Source organism: Phocoena phocoena, chromosome 16 (assembly GCF_963924675.1).
Source record: "Phocoena phocoena chromosome 16, mPhoPho1.1, whole genome shotgun sequence".
Taxonomy (NCBI): Eukaryota; Metazoa; Chordata; class Mammalia; order Artiodactyla; family Phocoenidae; genus Phocoena; species Phocoena phocoena.
In genome coordinates, this window is record NC_089234.1 from 22,281,027 (window position 1) to 22,298,696 (window position 17,670).

At 40.7% G+C, this 17,670-nt stretch overlaps 1 protein-coding gene across 4 annotated transcripts in view; it reads left to right on the forward strand.

Annotated features, from left to right (window-relative positions):
- The window catches only part of SORCS1 (sortilin related VPS10 domain containing receptor 1), a 573,760-nt gene that overhangs the window by 429,091 nt on the left and 126,999 nt on the right, over positions 1-17,670 (forward strand). For all 4 annotated transcript variants that reach the window (XM_065894238.1, XM_065894235.1, XM_065894236.1 and 1 more), the window contains exons 7-9: positions 5,399-5,517; positions 8,068-8,157; positions 15,470-15,649. In XM_065894238.1, coding sequence (XP_065750310.1) covers positions 5,399-5,517; positions 8,068-8,157; positions 15,470-15,649 — 389 coding nt within the window. The remainder of the gene's footprint in view (positions 1-5,398; positions 5,518-8,067; positions 8,158-15,469; positions 15,650-17,670) is intronic.

The window sequence follows — 17,670 nt, forward strand, 5'->3', positions numbered from 1 at the left end:
CTTGGTAAATGACCTTCTCAGAGTCACATAACACAAGAGAGAAAGAGCTCGGACCTAGCCCTTCACTCCAATGGGAGGGAGACCCTGCACAGCAATCTGGCTGCAGGTGGGCTGCCTTGTGTGCTGGGCACCAAGGTGACTTCTGTGTCATCTCACAGCCCTAGTTAGTTTCCAGTTCTGCCCCACCCACTACCTCACACTGCCTGCATAGAATATTTATTATCTATTAATTACAGCGGGAGAATACTTTTCATGGTGTTTTAAAAAATTACTTAAAAAAATTAACCCAAACCAAAGCATGAATATAAAGGAAGCCTATTGTCTCAGGTAGAAATGTCTGTAGTGCTTCCCAGTTGGTTCCCTTGAGACACAGTGAGCAGTACTGGTGATGAAAGAGGGGGTGCTTCGATCACAGCCACAGCTCTCACTACGTGAGCACAGTCCAGCCAGACACAGGACTGAACACATTTCCCCACCGAGGTTTTAAGTCCTCATAACCGCTGGCAGGATGGCTCCTGTTTATTCCCATTTTACAGATTTGAGAAGTAAAGTGATTTGCTTAGGTTTACCAAGCTAAGCCTGCATTTAAACCCTCGTTCCCCTGCTCCAAGCCTGGCCTTTAAAAAGCAGCTTCCCTCCCTTAGAGCAGCGCAGGGGGCATGGGAATTGCATTATTCCAAGCACCAGCTGTTGCAGAGAGCGAGATGCTTAGAAAGACCCGCACAGTGTCCTAATTACCTGTGGCAAGGAAAACATCTGTGTGGGAAAAGTAATGAAATTAATTCTAAAGTCTAGCAGTTGCCTACATTAATTGATGTTAATTAATGCCAAATTACAAGATACTTCCTATGAAATTGCATCATAAACTCACCGGAATTGAATATGGAAAGAGTTCATCATGCTTAATGTTGTTACAGCGAGCCCCAAGGGGAATAAGAATGATTGGTCCCTCAATATGAAGTGCAGCCAGTTTCTTTCTGTTTCCATTAGGAGGGGAAGGAGAACAAACCAGGAGCAGTTTACCACAGGCAGGCCACTGGGAATTGATCAGTTCCCCTTCAGCTTGCAAATTTCACTTCGAACCTCTCCAGGAAAGACATGGTTTCAAGACCTCTTCCTGGGGCTTTTCTTGGGTCCATCGGTTGTACATTTTGTAATTCTCAGCTCAGGAAGGGCTCATTGCAGTTCTACCTCAGTATGTGGCATGGGGAGTGAAGAGAGATAGAACAAGCAAAGGAATTAGAGACAGTTCTCTAATTCTTGCAAGCAGGATCCCACAAGCCCACCATGACCCCTGGCCCCTTTCCCCGGCTGAGAAGTGCTGACCAAAGATCTGACGCTGGTTGTCTGCCTCTCTCACATCACTGCCTCTACGCAAGCATTGACATCACATATATAACTTTTATTCATTTTCCCCATGTAAACATACATATGTAGACATCTCTATATATACCACTTGCACAAAATCGTGTCCATATGCACATATTTTGGTAACCTACTTTTTAAAAACTTTTATTTGGGAATAAATTTAGATAAACAGAGAAGTTAGCAAGATAGCACAGCTTTACCCGGCTTGTCCTAATGTTAACGTCTTACACAACCATGTTCTCTTTCTCAAAGCTAAGAAATGAACATTGATACAGCATTATTAATTGGTAAGCTATTTTTATGATATAAAATGCATTAAGCATTTCTGTAATTCCTCATACATAGTCTAAAGGCAGAATTTTAGTAGCAAACTATGCATATGTAGTTGTTCCTCAATTGTTGGCCTTTTTCTCTTATTTTTTTAAATTATAAACAACACTATGATGAATATCAGAGTAGATAAATCTTGGCACAGATCATTAATTATTTCTTCAAGTCGAATTCTCAGAAATGAACCCGAAAGGATGTTGATCCATATTGCCAAACGACCCTGCACAAAAATACAAACGTACAGGCTTTTTTTTTTTTTTTTTTTTAAATCTAGGTATATCCATTTATACTTGGGAGCCAAAAAACATGCTTAACAAAAATTGGCCCCAACCAATTGGCTGCATTATTTCCACTATGCAACATAGTGGAAATAAACCAGACTTGGAGGCCAACCAACCCCGTCTGAAACCGCCTACTGCCATTTCTATAATCTCTTGGAGTTTCATTCTCTTTATCTGCAAAGTCAGTTGATAAATTATGCTCTATAGTATTGTGAAGATTAAATGTACCAAATAAGTGTGAACATGCTTCAGAGTACTTGGCACATAGATGTTCAACAAATATTAGTTTCCCTGTTCTTTTAATTTCTCCCCAGATCCCTCAGATTCATAATTTTTATATAGTTGAGTTACAAAAGTGAAAAGTCTATATTTTCCATCTTATTCTTGCTCAGGGACCTTTGAAGGGGAAGTTGAGGTCTTAAGAAAGAAACCATTAGACACCATTATAGATAAAACAAGCACTGTGTATTCATCAAGAAGTCCTCATGGGGTGGCAGTCTGAGAAATTCGAATGGAAGTTGTATTAGTAAATTGAAGCCTGAGACTTCCTAATTCTGAACCTTTGATTCAAATTGTTTTCATTCATTATCTCACATAACAAGAAGCACAGAGACAGGGCAGCCCTGGGTTCAGTATAATCAGTACCTCAATGATGTCATCAGGGAACAGGTCCCTTCCGCCTCTTCATCATACTCATTGTGTAAGTTTAACTCTAAGACTCCTCCATGCGCAAGAAGGCTAGAGCAGTCCCACACGTCATGTTGACTCAGCGTTGTATGGTAGCAGAAGAAGGTCTTCTGTGCTGTGCCTCCCTGTAGCCCCTTAAAAGATCTCTTTCACTTCTTATTTACTAGAACTGGTTTAAATGGCTTTCCCTAAAGCAAATGATGGCAAGTAGAGTGGGCATAGACTCAAGAGGATTATTCCCTGCACATCAGAGCTTCTGATTCACGTGGAAGAAAGATGAGCCACCAGGTCCAGTACTGGCTTTTCTGGCAAAGAGGCAGGGAGGAATGAGCATTGGATAGGTCACCGATAGTACCTGTCAAATTCAGTTTCCTTAAGGACAAACTGTGTGCCCCAAACTGATGTAATCACTGTGAAAAGAAGCAAAAGAGAAAATAGGAACACTATAGTTGATAGTAACAACTGACATTTGTACAACTTTGACTTTCAAAGCATTTAGCACATATATTATTTCAGTAAATCCTTAGAGCCAAACTACAGGATAGTTGCCATTGGCATCCTCATTTAATAGATGAAGGTAGCAAGACTCAGGAAGGTAATTTCCTTTGAATTATGCAGCTGTGACCACACCAGAACTCAAGCCCAGGACTCACAGATGCCAATCTCCATTTCTATGACCCTGAGTTGCCTTTTGAAAAACAGAAGTCAACTAAAGCTGTAGAAGGGTCTGATGGAGTGTGAAATTGTCAGGTACAGATTTTGTGTGGCATGGGGAGAACTGTTCTGGGAAGGGATGAATCCCAGAAATTCTCTTCAGGGAGAAAGATCATGAGTTATGCCCTAAAATGAAACTATAAGAATGTCTAAGAAAGGAGATAGGGAAGGGAGAGTAAAAGGCTTTTCTTTTTTTTTTTTTTTTTCCGGTATGCTGGCCTCTCACCGACCGTTGCGGCCTCTCCCGTTGCGGAGCGCAGGCTCAGCGGCCATGGCTTACTGGCCCAGCCGCTCCGCGGCATGCGGGATCCTCCCAGACCGGGGCACAAACCCATGTCCCCTGCATCGGCAGGCGGACTCCCAACCACTGCGGCACCAGGGAAGCCTGAAAGGCTTTTCTTTAATTTCTCTTTGGAGGACTAGATGGGTTAAAATACTTGAGAGCTATCCCCATCACCACACATGGCAGCGTGATAAAGGAAGATTGTAGATAAAGCTCTCCTTCCCTCTCCTTAGAGCTTATCAGCAGCTACGTCAGCCATTGGTCAGTTGGAGCCCTAGCGGCACTCCTTGTAGAATACAGGTTTACCCAAGTTCTTCAGGAAAAGTAGTGCTAGGAATTTCCTTCAGGGAAGTCAATTAGTGAATCCTAATATCCAACTCAACATACGATTGCCTACCCCCCATTTCATGTAAATAATCATGTCCTGATTTCTTCATACATCTTTGATGTCCTAAAATTAAACTTACCCACTCATTAAGCACCCAAAAAAAGGTAAAATAACTTCCTTTTTCATTCAAAAAGATATATTCCAGTAAAGTGGTATGTTCCAAGGAATATTTATTTATTACGTTAGTACTATGTGCCTGGAACAGTATTAGAATCTGGAGGTCTAGGAGAAAACAACAAAGACAAAAGAGGTCTCTGTCTTCATGGAGCTTATATTCTAACAGGGAGAGGGGCAGAAATAAATCATGAGCAAGGTGACTTTAGATTGTGATAAATTCCATGAAGGGAATTAACAGGATGGAGTGTTATCGAAAGTAATCATGGAAAACCCTCAGAAGTAACAGTAAGCTGAAATCTAGACTTTTGTTGGGGAACAACCTGGGGAGAAGCAGTTTAGGCAGAGAGAATACAAATGTAAAGCCTCTTTAGTGGTAGAAAGTTTGGCCAAATTCCTGAACATACCGCAGTTTAGATTAGAAGAGTCACAGGGAGAGAAGAGACTAGCATGAGGGGCAGTTGAAGCAGTGGTGGTAGAGGGTTTGAATTTATTCTAAGTGCAAGGAGGCAAAAGGACTTTTAAGTGACATCTGATTCATAGAGAGGGCAGAATAGTTGGGGTTGAAAAAGTGACAGCCTCCCTCATACAATATACTTCCAGCAACAGGGATCAAATCTATTGAGTTGTTATTACTGATATGTTTATCACCTGCTATAGTCTCAGGTGAGATGCAGGGTCTTAGTTTACTCACCTATAAAATGAGGGCAACGTTTTTGAGTTGGGAATCTCCTCTCAATTCTGTTTTATTTCCAATTAGTAATAGAAGAAAAACCTTCATCTTCACATAGCACCTTATTGTTTATAACAACAGCACTTCTAGCGTGAGGTGATTGATGATTGCACATATGTGTGTGTTTCCCAGTTTATCAAAGGTCGAAGTGTGGAGGCGAAGCCTATAAATGAGAAAAAATAACTAAGAAGGCACAAGTATTATTGCCAGCTTTTGAAAATATTTTCATTTGGGTTTGGAAGGAAAAAATTTAATTAACAGGAATTTAATATTCTAGGATGACAAGAGTTGGTGGAGGCACTGGGAAATAGTGATGGTGGTGTTGACAGCAAGTGAGTAAAATAATACTGATAATACTTTTAACGACAATAGTGACAGTAATGTAGTGAATAGAGAATGTGAGGTTTGTGGAAAGGCTTGAAGACAGCAAGAGAAGTAGGAGATGTCCACTCTGACTCTAACATGCTGTGTGTATATCACCCCACCCTCGTTTATTTCAGATTCACAATACCTGACCTGCGGAATGCAGAACTGCACAGAGGCCAGCAGAAACAAACCTTTCCCAGGCTACATTGACCCAGACTCTTTGATTGTCCAGGATGATTATGTGTTTGTTCAGGTATGAAAGATCCACTTCCATTGATTGTGTCAAAGACATTTCCCTTCCCTGCTTCCGTCCCTAATGCAGCCCCTTTGCCCGCTTACACTCCCTGAAAAGCAATAAAGAAAGAAAAAAAAAGCATTATTATTATTATTTTTTAACATCTTTATTGGAGTATAATTGCTTTACAATGGTGTGTTAGTTTCTGCTGTATAACAAAGTGAATCAGCTATATGTGTACATATATCCCCATATCTCCCCCATCTTGCGTCTCCCTCCCTCCCACCCTCCCTATCCCACCCCTCTAGGTGGTCACAAAGCACCGAGCTGATCTCCCTGTGCTATGCGGCTGCTTCCCACTAGCTCTCAATTTTACATTTGGTGGTGTATATATGTCCATGCCACTCTCTCACTTCGTCCCAGCTTACCCTTTCCCCCCCACCACCAAGGCATTATTTTTTTAACAAAAGGAACATTACCAATTTGAAGCTTCTATACTAACAGAATAGTAATTCCTTCCTTGGGGTGGTGTCTGGAGGACTTGTCAATGTGGGGTGCCTGGAGGTGGTGAGAGGTAGAGCCGATAGGGCATGATCAGCCTCTGTTGTTTACAGGCACGACTGAGATCAGGGTCAAGAGAATTTAGATGAGATGCATTCAGACAGGTTTCTCACCTCCGCAAGAGTGGGAAACAGCTTGAGAAGCTGAGGGTTCAGGAGTGGTTAGAAGAGAGAAGGAACAAGAATGCTTTGTTTCTTTTCACATTTAAGGACAAATTTAGGCTTGTTTGGACAAAACATTTAAAAATTCCTTTACTGCTTTCCATGTTAAAATTGACAAAGGTACAATAGCTAAATAGTTTATATATATAAATAAATCTACAGTTTCACTGTGATTGAGACATTCTAGATACTAGTATGTTTACTTGGACAAGAAATCATAATTTAGAATATTTAATCCCATGTATTGGGAAGTAAATGTTCAAATTCCTTACTATCAGCCTATGTACTTTTAAAGTAGTTCACAGTTACACACACACACACACACACACACACACATACACACTTCCTTTTCCTCTAGGAAAATGAATAATGAGCACTCTGATAACTTCAGCATCAAATTATCAAGTGACATTAAAATGGGAAATGGTTACCCATATTGGTTCTGTGTATAAATCGTTTCTCTATCAGTGTTGCTTCCAGGGACCTTTCCTGTTTTCTAGTAACAGTTTAAAATCCACATATATGACTCACAAATGAAAATCAATTGTGCATTTAGAGTTTTATATATTTTCTACCCAGGCCACTATGAACATATAACCCGACACTAGGACCAAGAGGTGGTCTGGCCACGTCATGGTGAATATAACTTTCTAGTCACATTTTTACGTGTCTGGTGAAAATTCACCCAGAGCATTTGTTGACATTCTGAGTATGCAAACTCCAGATGACTTCAAAGTCCAGATGTTTATATGAGTTAAGAGTAGCAACAGGAATTCATAGAAACTGAGAGTAAAAAGGTGGTTTTCAGGAACTGGGGGCTAGGGATATGGGGAGATGCCCGTCAAAGGGGGTACATGTCCAGCTATATGATGTATAAGTAATAAACAGCATGGTGGCTATACTGTATTATATACTTGAAAGTTGTTATGAGAATAGATCTGAAATTTTATCACACACATAGACACAAAATCTCAATTAAGTAAAAGGATGGAGGTGTTAACTAACCTTATATGAGGTAATCATTTCACAATATATGCATATCAAGTCATCATATTGTACACTTTAAACTTGCATGTGCTGCATGTCAATAATATCTCAATAAAGGTGGGGAAGAAAGAGTGGCTCCAAAGGAGAAAGAGAGTGGCAGTGCACTGCTCACAGCCTGCACCTCGTGGTGCTCAGCTGAGTTGGAGACCGCAGCGCTTCTCACCCTCCCTCAGACTCACAGGGTTCTTTGGGCTGTACATTCTGGGCAGACCTGGGGGAGGTAGCTCACCATTTGTTCTCTTCTGGGAGGTTGAGGTCTAGAATGATTTTGAACCACGATCCTGGCTTGGATTTTCGTCTAACACCTCAGCAGCACTGCTGTGTGTGGGACATGCTCACAGCCAGCAGTGTGACTGCACAGAACCGGAATTCAGTGCCGAGATGGGGGCTCCCGTTCTGCCACCTTGTGACCTGGACCATTCCCTTCTCATCTGGCACAGGGACCTGTTTGTGTGGTCAAAGTCTCGGGGCTAGATGGCTGGGCTGCTGAGGGACACAGATCCAATATACCCTAAGGCTTGTATTATTAAAAAAAAAAAAAATCGCTAAAAATGTCTCCTGACTTCTGCACCACAGGGCAAATTGAAGAATTGTATTTTTGTGCAGTGGGTTCACTTTGGGCCTCTGAAATCACATACACTGTCTAAGTTGTTTCTGAACTGAATGCCAATTCTTTACACTGGCCCACAATACTCACTTACGCTGTTGTGTTGGCAGCTACCCCCTTCCATTCAGGGGCTGTCCTTCTGTGACCTGTAACGTAGTAGCTCTTCTTACACCCTTTATGTTTACGCTCCAGCTGACATCAGGAGGACGGCCACACTACTACGTTTCCTACCGAAGGAATGCGTTTGCCCAAATGAAGCTGCCCAAATATGCTTTGCCCAAGGTATGGCCTGAATCCGTTTCTCTATTTCAGTGTCTACTCTTTTTCCCCAAGGACTCTTTCAGTCTCTCGTAGTTATTTATTTCTTTTCATCCCCCATCTCTGTTTCTCAAGTTCACTTCTTTACTTTCCTTTTTGCCAACCTCCTTATCCTTCTTTCTCTCTCAGTGGTCCATCCCTCCCTCCCCCACCTCTCTCTTTCTCTCTCTAATTCTTTGGAATTCTTGCTGTAGGAGCATCTGAGTAAATTGATAACTGACGTGCTTTTGCTTTTCAAGTGGGATGTATTGGTTTTCTAGCAGGACAGAAACTATGCTTTGGATACACAGTATATCAGTGCAACAGGTATGATACATATATATACATATACATATACATATATATATATATATATATATATATATATATATACACCATTTTGTTGTTATTAATCATGGAGAGGTGATGCAGCTATGTAGCATCCGACATTTGCTTTCTTTCCCGGTGGAACTTACGAGACTGGTTTTCTTTAGGGTTCGGAGACACAGCTAATTTTTTAGACTTTCCCAAAGACATACTCCTTTAAAAAGAGTGGCAGAAAAAAGTTAAAGACTCCCAACCGCTAACATCCCCAGACTCTCTCACCACAAACACTGAAGAACTGCGTTAATATGGAGCGCCACCTAGTGGAAGTGAAACTGACTTGGGAGCTCAAAGCTGTGGATTTGAGGTCTTGCTGCCACTGTGATGTATTTTAAGTAGCCAGGAATTGTTAATGTATTGTGCCTTTTTTTTTTCCTAGCAACAACCACTGACATGTGAGTGTTTTTATTTTTAAATTTTTTATTGAAGTATAGTTGATTTACAGTATTAGCTTCAGGTATACAACATAGTGAGTCAATATTTTTATAGATTACAAAATAGTGGTTATATTTTCCTGTGCTATGAAATATATCCTTGTTGCTTATTTATTTTATACATAATAGTTTATATCTCTTAATACCATACCTCTATCTAGCTGCTCCACCCTTCCCTTTGCCCACAGGTAACCACTGTTTGTTCTCTATATCTGTGAGTCTGTTTTTTTAATATACATTCGTTTTACTTTTTAGATTCCACATATAAGCTATAACATAGAGGATTTGTCTTTCTCTTTCTGACTTATTTCACTAAGCATAATACTCCCTAGGTCCATCCATGTTGTCACAAAAGGCAAGATTTCATTCTTTTTTATGGCTAATATTCCATCACACACACACACACACACACACACACACACACACACACACATCTTCTTTATCCATTCATCTGCTAATGGGCACTTTGGTTGCCTCCATATCTTGGCAATTGTAAATAATACTGCTATGAACATTCAGGTGCACTTATCTTTTTGAATTAGTGTTTTTGTTTTCTTTGGCTATATACCCAGTAGTGGAATTGCTGGATCATATAGTAGTTCTATGTTTAGTTTTTTGAGGAAATGCCATATTGTTTTCAACAGTGACTGCACCAATTTACATTCCCACCAACAGTGTAGGAGGGTTCTCTTTTCTGTATATCCTCCCGAACATTTGTTATTTGTAGACTTTTTGATGATGGCCATTCTGACAGGTGTGCCTTGATCAATAGAACAAGGGAGACGTGTGTGGCTGTAAGAAGGGGACTGTGTAGGTTTAAATATAGCTCAGCTTTGAAACCTTTGGTTGAACAAAGAACATAAATAACTTCTTTTTCAATTGTGTTTTCATGACTCTTTTTCTTGTATTTTTATCCGTGACTTTGTAGTTTGCTATCTTGGACCAACATCAGCTACCTGCCCAGGGAATCAGTGATAGATATAGCACAAGGGCACTGCAGATCTCCTCTCCCAGGAGAGACAGTGGCTTCTCCAGGCAGAATTCTCGTCCTTGGCCATCACTCTGCCCCTAACCCTAGCATAGTGAAAAGTGAGCTGTAAACCTCAGCCCATTAGAGATAATAACACACATTAAATTATACTATTAACTGCAAAGAACTATTTCCATATTAGTAGTTTTTTTTTTCAGCTGCTAAGAGATTAATGACAGTGGTAATTGCCCAGAACTATATGCCTATGCCTGTGTATGTTTAAATGCTCCTTGCTCTTGATTTGGCTTAAAACATTTTCCAAAAAGACAAACACAGCATTGGATTTGTGCCTTAGATGAGAATTGGGTAAAGTCAGTATGTGAAAGAAAAATTGAGTGTTGTTAAAATTACCCTTGATAATCTTTTAGGGAGATCCATGAGGGAGATGATCGTGTTACCTTGGTAAGTCCAGCAGAGCTGGTGGTTGTTTTGCTTTGTTTTGTTTTTGTTGTTTTTTTCACTTGAGCACTGAAATAAATTGCTGTCTTTGACCAATAAATGAAGTAGTTGTCTTGCAAGATTTTCACCTTTAAAAACAAGAACATACTCAATGCAGTGAGATGTTTCTGTTCAAGAGACATCAGGAAACAGCAGTTTCAAGCCACTCATATCATGCTTACTCTTGGGAATATACTTTTTGAGTGGAATAAGTTTCAGCTAAACCAGATGCTTCTTGCTGCAGATTTGAGGCTAGAACTTGAATCTCCTGACTCCCAAACTGGCATTCCTTGTATTACACTTTTCTACTCTCTAAATAAATTAATAGATTCTGTTACTAAAAGGGAGCAGCACCCACCCCCCAAATTTTTATATACTGAGGAGCATCCAGAGAAAAAGTCCCATTGATCTGTGCAGCCTCAGAATGGTATTTTAAAACAAAGAAACCACTTGGCCCCTTGGCTGGAGTGTTGGGAAACACATACTGTGCGTTGCTTGTTCATAGCCATCGCGCCAATCACTGTTGACAGCTGCCCCCAGTGGCATCTTGCCAATCTGGAAGGAAGAGTTTTAGTCTGAGCCTGAATTGGCTGTCTGGCCCCTCCCACACTCTCCCAGATGAGCAGGTTCCATTAGTCAGCCTCATCTGAGGTCCAAGTGTAGAATGGGGTGATTAATTTAGCTTGTCCCCAGAAAAATCGGAACCACTACAGCGAATGAATGTACTATTTGGTCCAAGTGGGTGTTTATTATTTAAGGCAATGAGATACCTCATTACAATCCCATTACACATTCAAAGAGAAGCCCCAGGTTGGGTGGAGTGATCCTTGGCAAAGATGCATTATTTCAGGACCCTCTATCAAAGCAGGGCTGCTGCAGCTGGAAAGGAACAAAGCTTCATGCCCACCAAAGGAACTGAGACAAACCTGCACTTACATGCTCAAAATTTTTTTAATCATCCCCTGCCATTGTATCAACTCTTGAAAGACTGAGGTTACCCTGAGCTGTATTAAAAAAAATTAATATAATGGTAAAGATGACCAGAGAGGGAGGTGGGGAGATTTTAATATTGCTGTTACCATTAAGAGTGTGAGGCCCTCCAGACAGGGAGACCTAGTGACAGTTTTCCTCCCTTACCATACTTGGAGCTCATTCTGAGCTACTCAAGTGAGATAAATGAGGCAACACATATGAAAGTGCTTTGAGCATTTTGGAGGACAGATACTCTATAAAAGTAAGGTAATAGTAGTATTAGTATGGATCTAGTTGTCTGTGTTGGAGAAGATCGATGTGAACTGGGGTGTGGGTGATGAAAAGGCTGCTTGATTCACAGCGAGAGACCCTAATTCCAGACCTAGATCTGTCATTCCCCTGCTTTGAACCTTGGGCTGGTTTGTCAATTTCTCTCTTTTTAAAATACGGAGCTTAGATTCACAATAATATTTTCTCAAACTCATTACTCAATAAAATGCCCTTAGAGATGCTTCATGAAAATTTGGTTCTATGATCGTGAGTTTAAAAAAAGAAATAAACTCCATTCCATGCTCCTTGCCTAGAGACTAACAGAAGCTCGCTGATACGTTAAAGGCTCTAGGATGTCCTGTGAGCAAGAAAGCTGTATAGTTAGCATTAATCAAAACCTTTTACAAAAGGATCCATTCAAAAAAAAATCTATTAAGATCGAACAATAGTGGTGTCCTATGGAACAGATGTTGGGAAGTGCTCTAGAACATCTCAGAGTTCACTTCTTGGTCTAAAATTTTGTATCTCAGTATAAGCTTTCAACATAAAGTGCCATTTTGGGTGAAATAACATACTTTCCTGATATAGGCGCCTGTAGGCAAGAAGAGAAAGGAAAGATGGCATTTAAATATGTCAGACGTTTCAGTTACAATATTTAAGACCAACATAGTTTTATTTTATTTTTTATTTTTACATCTTTATTGGAGTATAATTGCTTTACAATGGTGTGTTAGTTTCTGCTTTATAACAAAGTGAATCAGTTATACATATACGTATGTTCCCATATCTCTTCCCTCTTGCATCTCCCTCCCTCCCACCCTCCCTATCCCATCCCTCCAGGCGGTCACAAAGCACCCAGCTGATCTCCCTGTGCTATGCGGCTGCTTCCCACTAGCTATCTACCTTACGTTTGGTAGCGTATATATGTCCATGCCTCTCTCTCTCTCGCTTTGTCACAGCTTACCCTTCCCCCTTCCCATATCCTCAAGGTTTTTAAACAGTCTCTTCAGTGTAATTAGATTATATAGAGAGAGAGATCTGCCCTTGGCCCTTATCTAGCCATGGCCATTTAATCTGTTTTTGCTCTGTTACTAGTTCTCTAAGTGACTTTAAGTACTTGATGCATCTGTGTTTTGCATTCCACACTGACCAAGGAAAAGTTTGAGTGGACTGCGGTAGTATGGATGATTTACTCTGGCCCCTAGGATTATTTAATGGGCCCAAAGGCACAGTTATGCAGGGACCAGGTTACTGCTGAAATATTTAAACTTGAATTCAGGGATGAAGCTACATCCTGCTAACAAGAAAGGAAACATGAATTGGGAGTAGTTGTTTAAGGGTTCTAAATGGTAGGGTAAGGACTTTGATCTTTGTCCTATAGGAAATGGGGAGCCATAGAAGGTTTGGCCCTCAGTGGATGAATGGCCTTTGGACTAGTTTCCACAGTTAATTCCCTCGGTTAGAAAGAAACAAAACATTTGGGTGAACCACTTTTTGTTAAGTGTATTAGTTAGCACCCTAATACTTGCAATGAACAGAAAGGCCAAATCAACCTTGCTTAATCAACAAAGGGGATTTAGGGTTTGCTTAACAGAAAATAGCTAGCATGTATGGAGCAGATGCTAACACCAGGCACTATGGTTAAATGCTTATCACTTACTAACTGATTCAATGCTCACAACTCCATGAAGGGCATACTGTTACCTCTGGTTTGCAGGTGGAACTCCTGAGGCACAAGGTTCCGTTCGCACAGCTGAATGACAGAGCCGGGATTTGAACTCAAGTAGTTTTATTTCAAAGACCATTCTTTTCATCATTTTGCTCTACTGTCCTCTCTAACTAAACAAGTTTACGGGTGGGCAGGCTCCTTAGATATCCACATTCAGAGACTCAAAGACTATCATAGAATTTGGACCATCTCTCTCCACCTTTTGAGCCTATTTTTCCAAGATTGGCTTATCCTCTGCCTCCAAGATATGTCTCCATCGGATCTAGACTTTATTTTTATTCCAACTGCTTACAAACTAACAGTAAAAAATAACTTTTCTCTCTCTCTCTAATAATTCCAGTCATTCTCGCATCACGTCTTACTGAGTTTGCCATCACTGATCCAAACACTGTCATCAGGAAAATGGAATTTTCTTAATGCTAGGCCTACAAGATCACTTCTGGTGCCGAGGGTGGGAGAAAGTAGCAAAGACTGAGCACAGGGAGGAAATTTGTCTGAGAAGCACGAGGATGTCTTTTCAAAGAACATCAAGCTACAGTTGCCAGAAGAAATGTACATAGGCGCTGGGCTGATATAAGATATGGCCAACTTTTATACCAAACCTTAGTTTGCATTATCAACCAAATTGAATTCATGGGCAGGATTCATTTTGGGCCTCCCCACTTTTTCTATAAAAACGTTATCAAACTCCAGAGTATGGCAGTAAGGCCTGAGAAGGTGTCAGGAATACAAAACCCTTTGGATAAGGACTTCTTCCTTCCGGAATCTTATGCGTTCACTATGGTCAGTTTTCAAGAGGAATGAGAGACTTGTTCCTCTCAGTCCAAAGCAGAGTTGAAGCCGAATTGCTGATTGATTGATTGATTGAGAGAACGTGGGCATATATTACAATGGGAAATTTTGAAGTTAGGTAGAATTTTCCGGCCCTGGAGTTGTTGCCAAGGAAGATTGACAGACCTCCTGAATCTTTTCAAGGAGAGTGGATGATCCCTCTGGGAGGATCTGAGCCCTGAGCTACACAAAGGCCAAGAATCTTTCCAGGATGTTCTTTTACCTTTAGCCTTATACATAATTCTGTTTTTGTTTTGCTTTTTGGTTTTTGAATGTGATACCAATGTGTACCACCTTGGGCAAGGGGGGGAAGGCTGCCGAGAGCAATGAGCGGGATCTCCTGGAGGAGACAGCAGGCCTTGGTCTGAGACATCAAGCCTTGGTCTATGTCAGCCTCTCCCTGAACACCCACTCCTCTGGAGTTCTGAATGGGGAGAGAAAGGATTTGGAATCCCCACCCCAGGGACATCTGCTCACTGCCTCCACATTCTGTCTGCCTTGTTTCTATCTTCCAGGACAACCGGAGTCTGAAAACGTCATCATTTATGCAGACTGTTTTTCCCTGTTTTATTTAAGGTTGCCTGGGGAACTTCTCAGGGTACAGGTTTTGATAAGCTAAGTCCTTGGACACTCATTAACCTGAAGATTAGTGCTCTGGGGGTCTCAGGTGAACATTTTTCCTCCGGAACCTCTAGGGGTTGCTGAGCCTTAGGGAAGTGCTTCTTAAACATTAATGTGCATATTGATCATCCACGGATCTTATTAAAATACAGATTTCTATTCGACAGGTGAGGCCTGAGGTTCTAACAAACTTCCTGCCCCTGTATTTGCCCCATATGTGCCTTTTGAACATGTACTGTGTTTGTGCTTGGCAAATTTATCAGGATGCCTGATTCTCCAAACTCATACATATTTGAGAAATTATCCTTCAAATTATCTAATGAGGTAATTAAATTGTAACTGAGCTACCAAGCATCTCCCTGTCCTATTTTCTGATGACCTTACTGCCTAACCTCATAAATGACAAAGGAAATATGTGACCAACACTTAACTATTATGTCATAAATATGCTATAGGAAAATCTCTGTCCTCCCTCACAGTACCTATGAGCCTATTCTGGTATTCTTCATCAGGTTCCACTCTGTGGACGCGTGCCAGGTGCACTTATAAAACTCTTCTTCCTGTTTCCTTCCCTGCGTCTTTCCTCAGGACATGCATGTCATCAGCACCGATGAGAACCAAGTGTTCGCAGCGGTCCAAGAATGGAACCAAAACGACACATACAACCTCTACATCTCAGACACCCATGGTGTCTACTTCACTCTGGCCTTGGAGAATGTCCAGAGTAGCAGAGGCCCTGAGGGCAACGTCATGATCGACCTCTATGAGGTATGTCACGAGGCACGTGTGGTCCTGAGCCACTGCAGCGCTGGGACTGGCAGTTAAAGTCCCCAAGTTGGCCATTTCCTCGATCATTTTAATAACTAGTTCCTTATGTGGCCTCATTCCATGTGGGAGAGGGAGGCGGGGTTGCAGAACATTTTCATTGGTTAATTTGCAATCCACGAAACAGCTCTGGGAGGGATTCTTTTTTTTTTAATTTTTAAAAAAGATTTTATTTTTTAACATCTTTATTGGAGTATAATTGCTTTACAATGGTGTGTTAGTTTCTGCTTTATAACAAAGTGAATCAGTTATACATATACACATGTTCCCATATCTCTTCCCTCTTGCGTCTCCCTCCCTCCCACCCTCCCTATCCCACCCCTCTAGGTGGTCACAAGGCACTGAGCTGAGCTGATCTCCCTGTGCTATGCGGCTGCTTCCCACTAGCTAGCGGTTTTACATTTGGTAGTGTATATACGTTCATGCCACTCTCTCACTTTGTCCCAGCTTACCTTTCCCCGTCCCCATAAAACAAATACCGTATGCTAACACATATATATGGAATCTAAGAAAAAAAAAAAGGTCATGAAGAACCTAGGGGTAAGATGGGAATAAAGACACAGACCTACTAGAGAATGGGAGGGATTCTTTGTTGACCAAGTCCATAGGCCATGAAGCCCCAGAGGGCTTGGAAAGTGTCTAGGGAAGCAGTCAAACAATTAAAGGGTTTGAATAAGAGTGAGCCTAGTGTGAAATTTGAAAATACTCTTGAGGGGCCAATAGGGTGTCAGGGGTGGAGCAAAGAGGCGATGGCAGTGCTCCCTTACATCTCTCTGAAGAAAGAACTAAGAGGATGTCTTTGCATTGCATCAGAAGACACTCCCTTGTCAAATTCGTTTCCCATTTAGGTCATTACAGAATACTGAGAGAGTTCCCTGTTCTATACAGTAGGTCCTCGTTGGTTATCCATTTTAAAGATAGCAGTTTGCACATGTCAATCCCAAACTCCCAATCGATCCCTCTTATATGTATAACTGAATCACTTTGCTGTACACCTGAAATTAACATAACATTGTTAATCAACTATACTCCAATATAAAATAAAATTTAAAAAAATGATTACAGCCAAATATTGAAAAAAAAAAAAGACACTCCCTTGTACTTGACGACCTTTCTGACTGCATAACCTCTATTAGCTAATTGCCATCCTCTCAGAGGGCCGATGCGTGAGATAAGATCAATACGTCTTTCTTTTCCTAAAGAGGGGTGAAGAGGAGAAACAAAAAGCAGAGTTTACCAGATTTCCCTAAGGGAACTCTGACCCTTTGTTTCTCAGAATGACCAGCTTCAAAATTAAATCATATGTTGGATCAGTTAACTTTTATGACAAACACCAACACTTTAATGGCCATTTAAAGCACAGTCAGGTGAAAAGAAAGCTGCTATTTGGGGATGGATTTTAGCCATTTGTCGGTCTTGTGCTATGAAGGATTTATAATAGGATATAATGAGCCGTTATGAAACATATTCAGAATTTGGAAAGTGCAATCATACACTTATATTCTATCTGAAAAAGAATTATAAAACTTACTCAAATACGTTCAGTCATAATGATGTCATCATTTGGTGAAGGATAAGTTCAGAGAGTAGAGGTTGTTTGTGTAATGAGAAGTAAGGGAATCATATCCAGTATGTCAAAGAAAGAAACCAATTTCACTTAAGAAATTTAAACCTATTACTGGAATTCCTTTTAATGCTATCTATATACCTTCATCTTTAGAAGTTCTCGGGAATTTTCTTCTAGTATCTAAACTTCTCTGTGTGTATAAAGACATGTTAACAAACTGTATGCCCATTTCGGAGCTCAAGTATTTGTGATGGAAATTATGGTAGACTAGCATAGGACGTACTTTTTGTGTATATATTTAGAAAAATACCCTGCAAATTTTTTATACATTCACAAGTTTCTTCCACTTCATTTCCTGCCCATGTTCCAGATAAATATAGTATCATATATCTCAGCC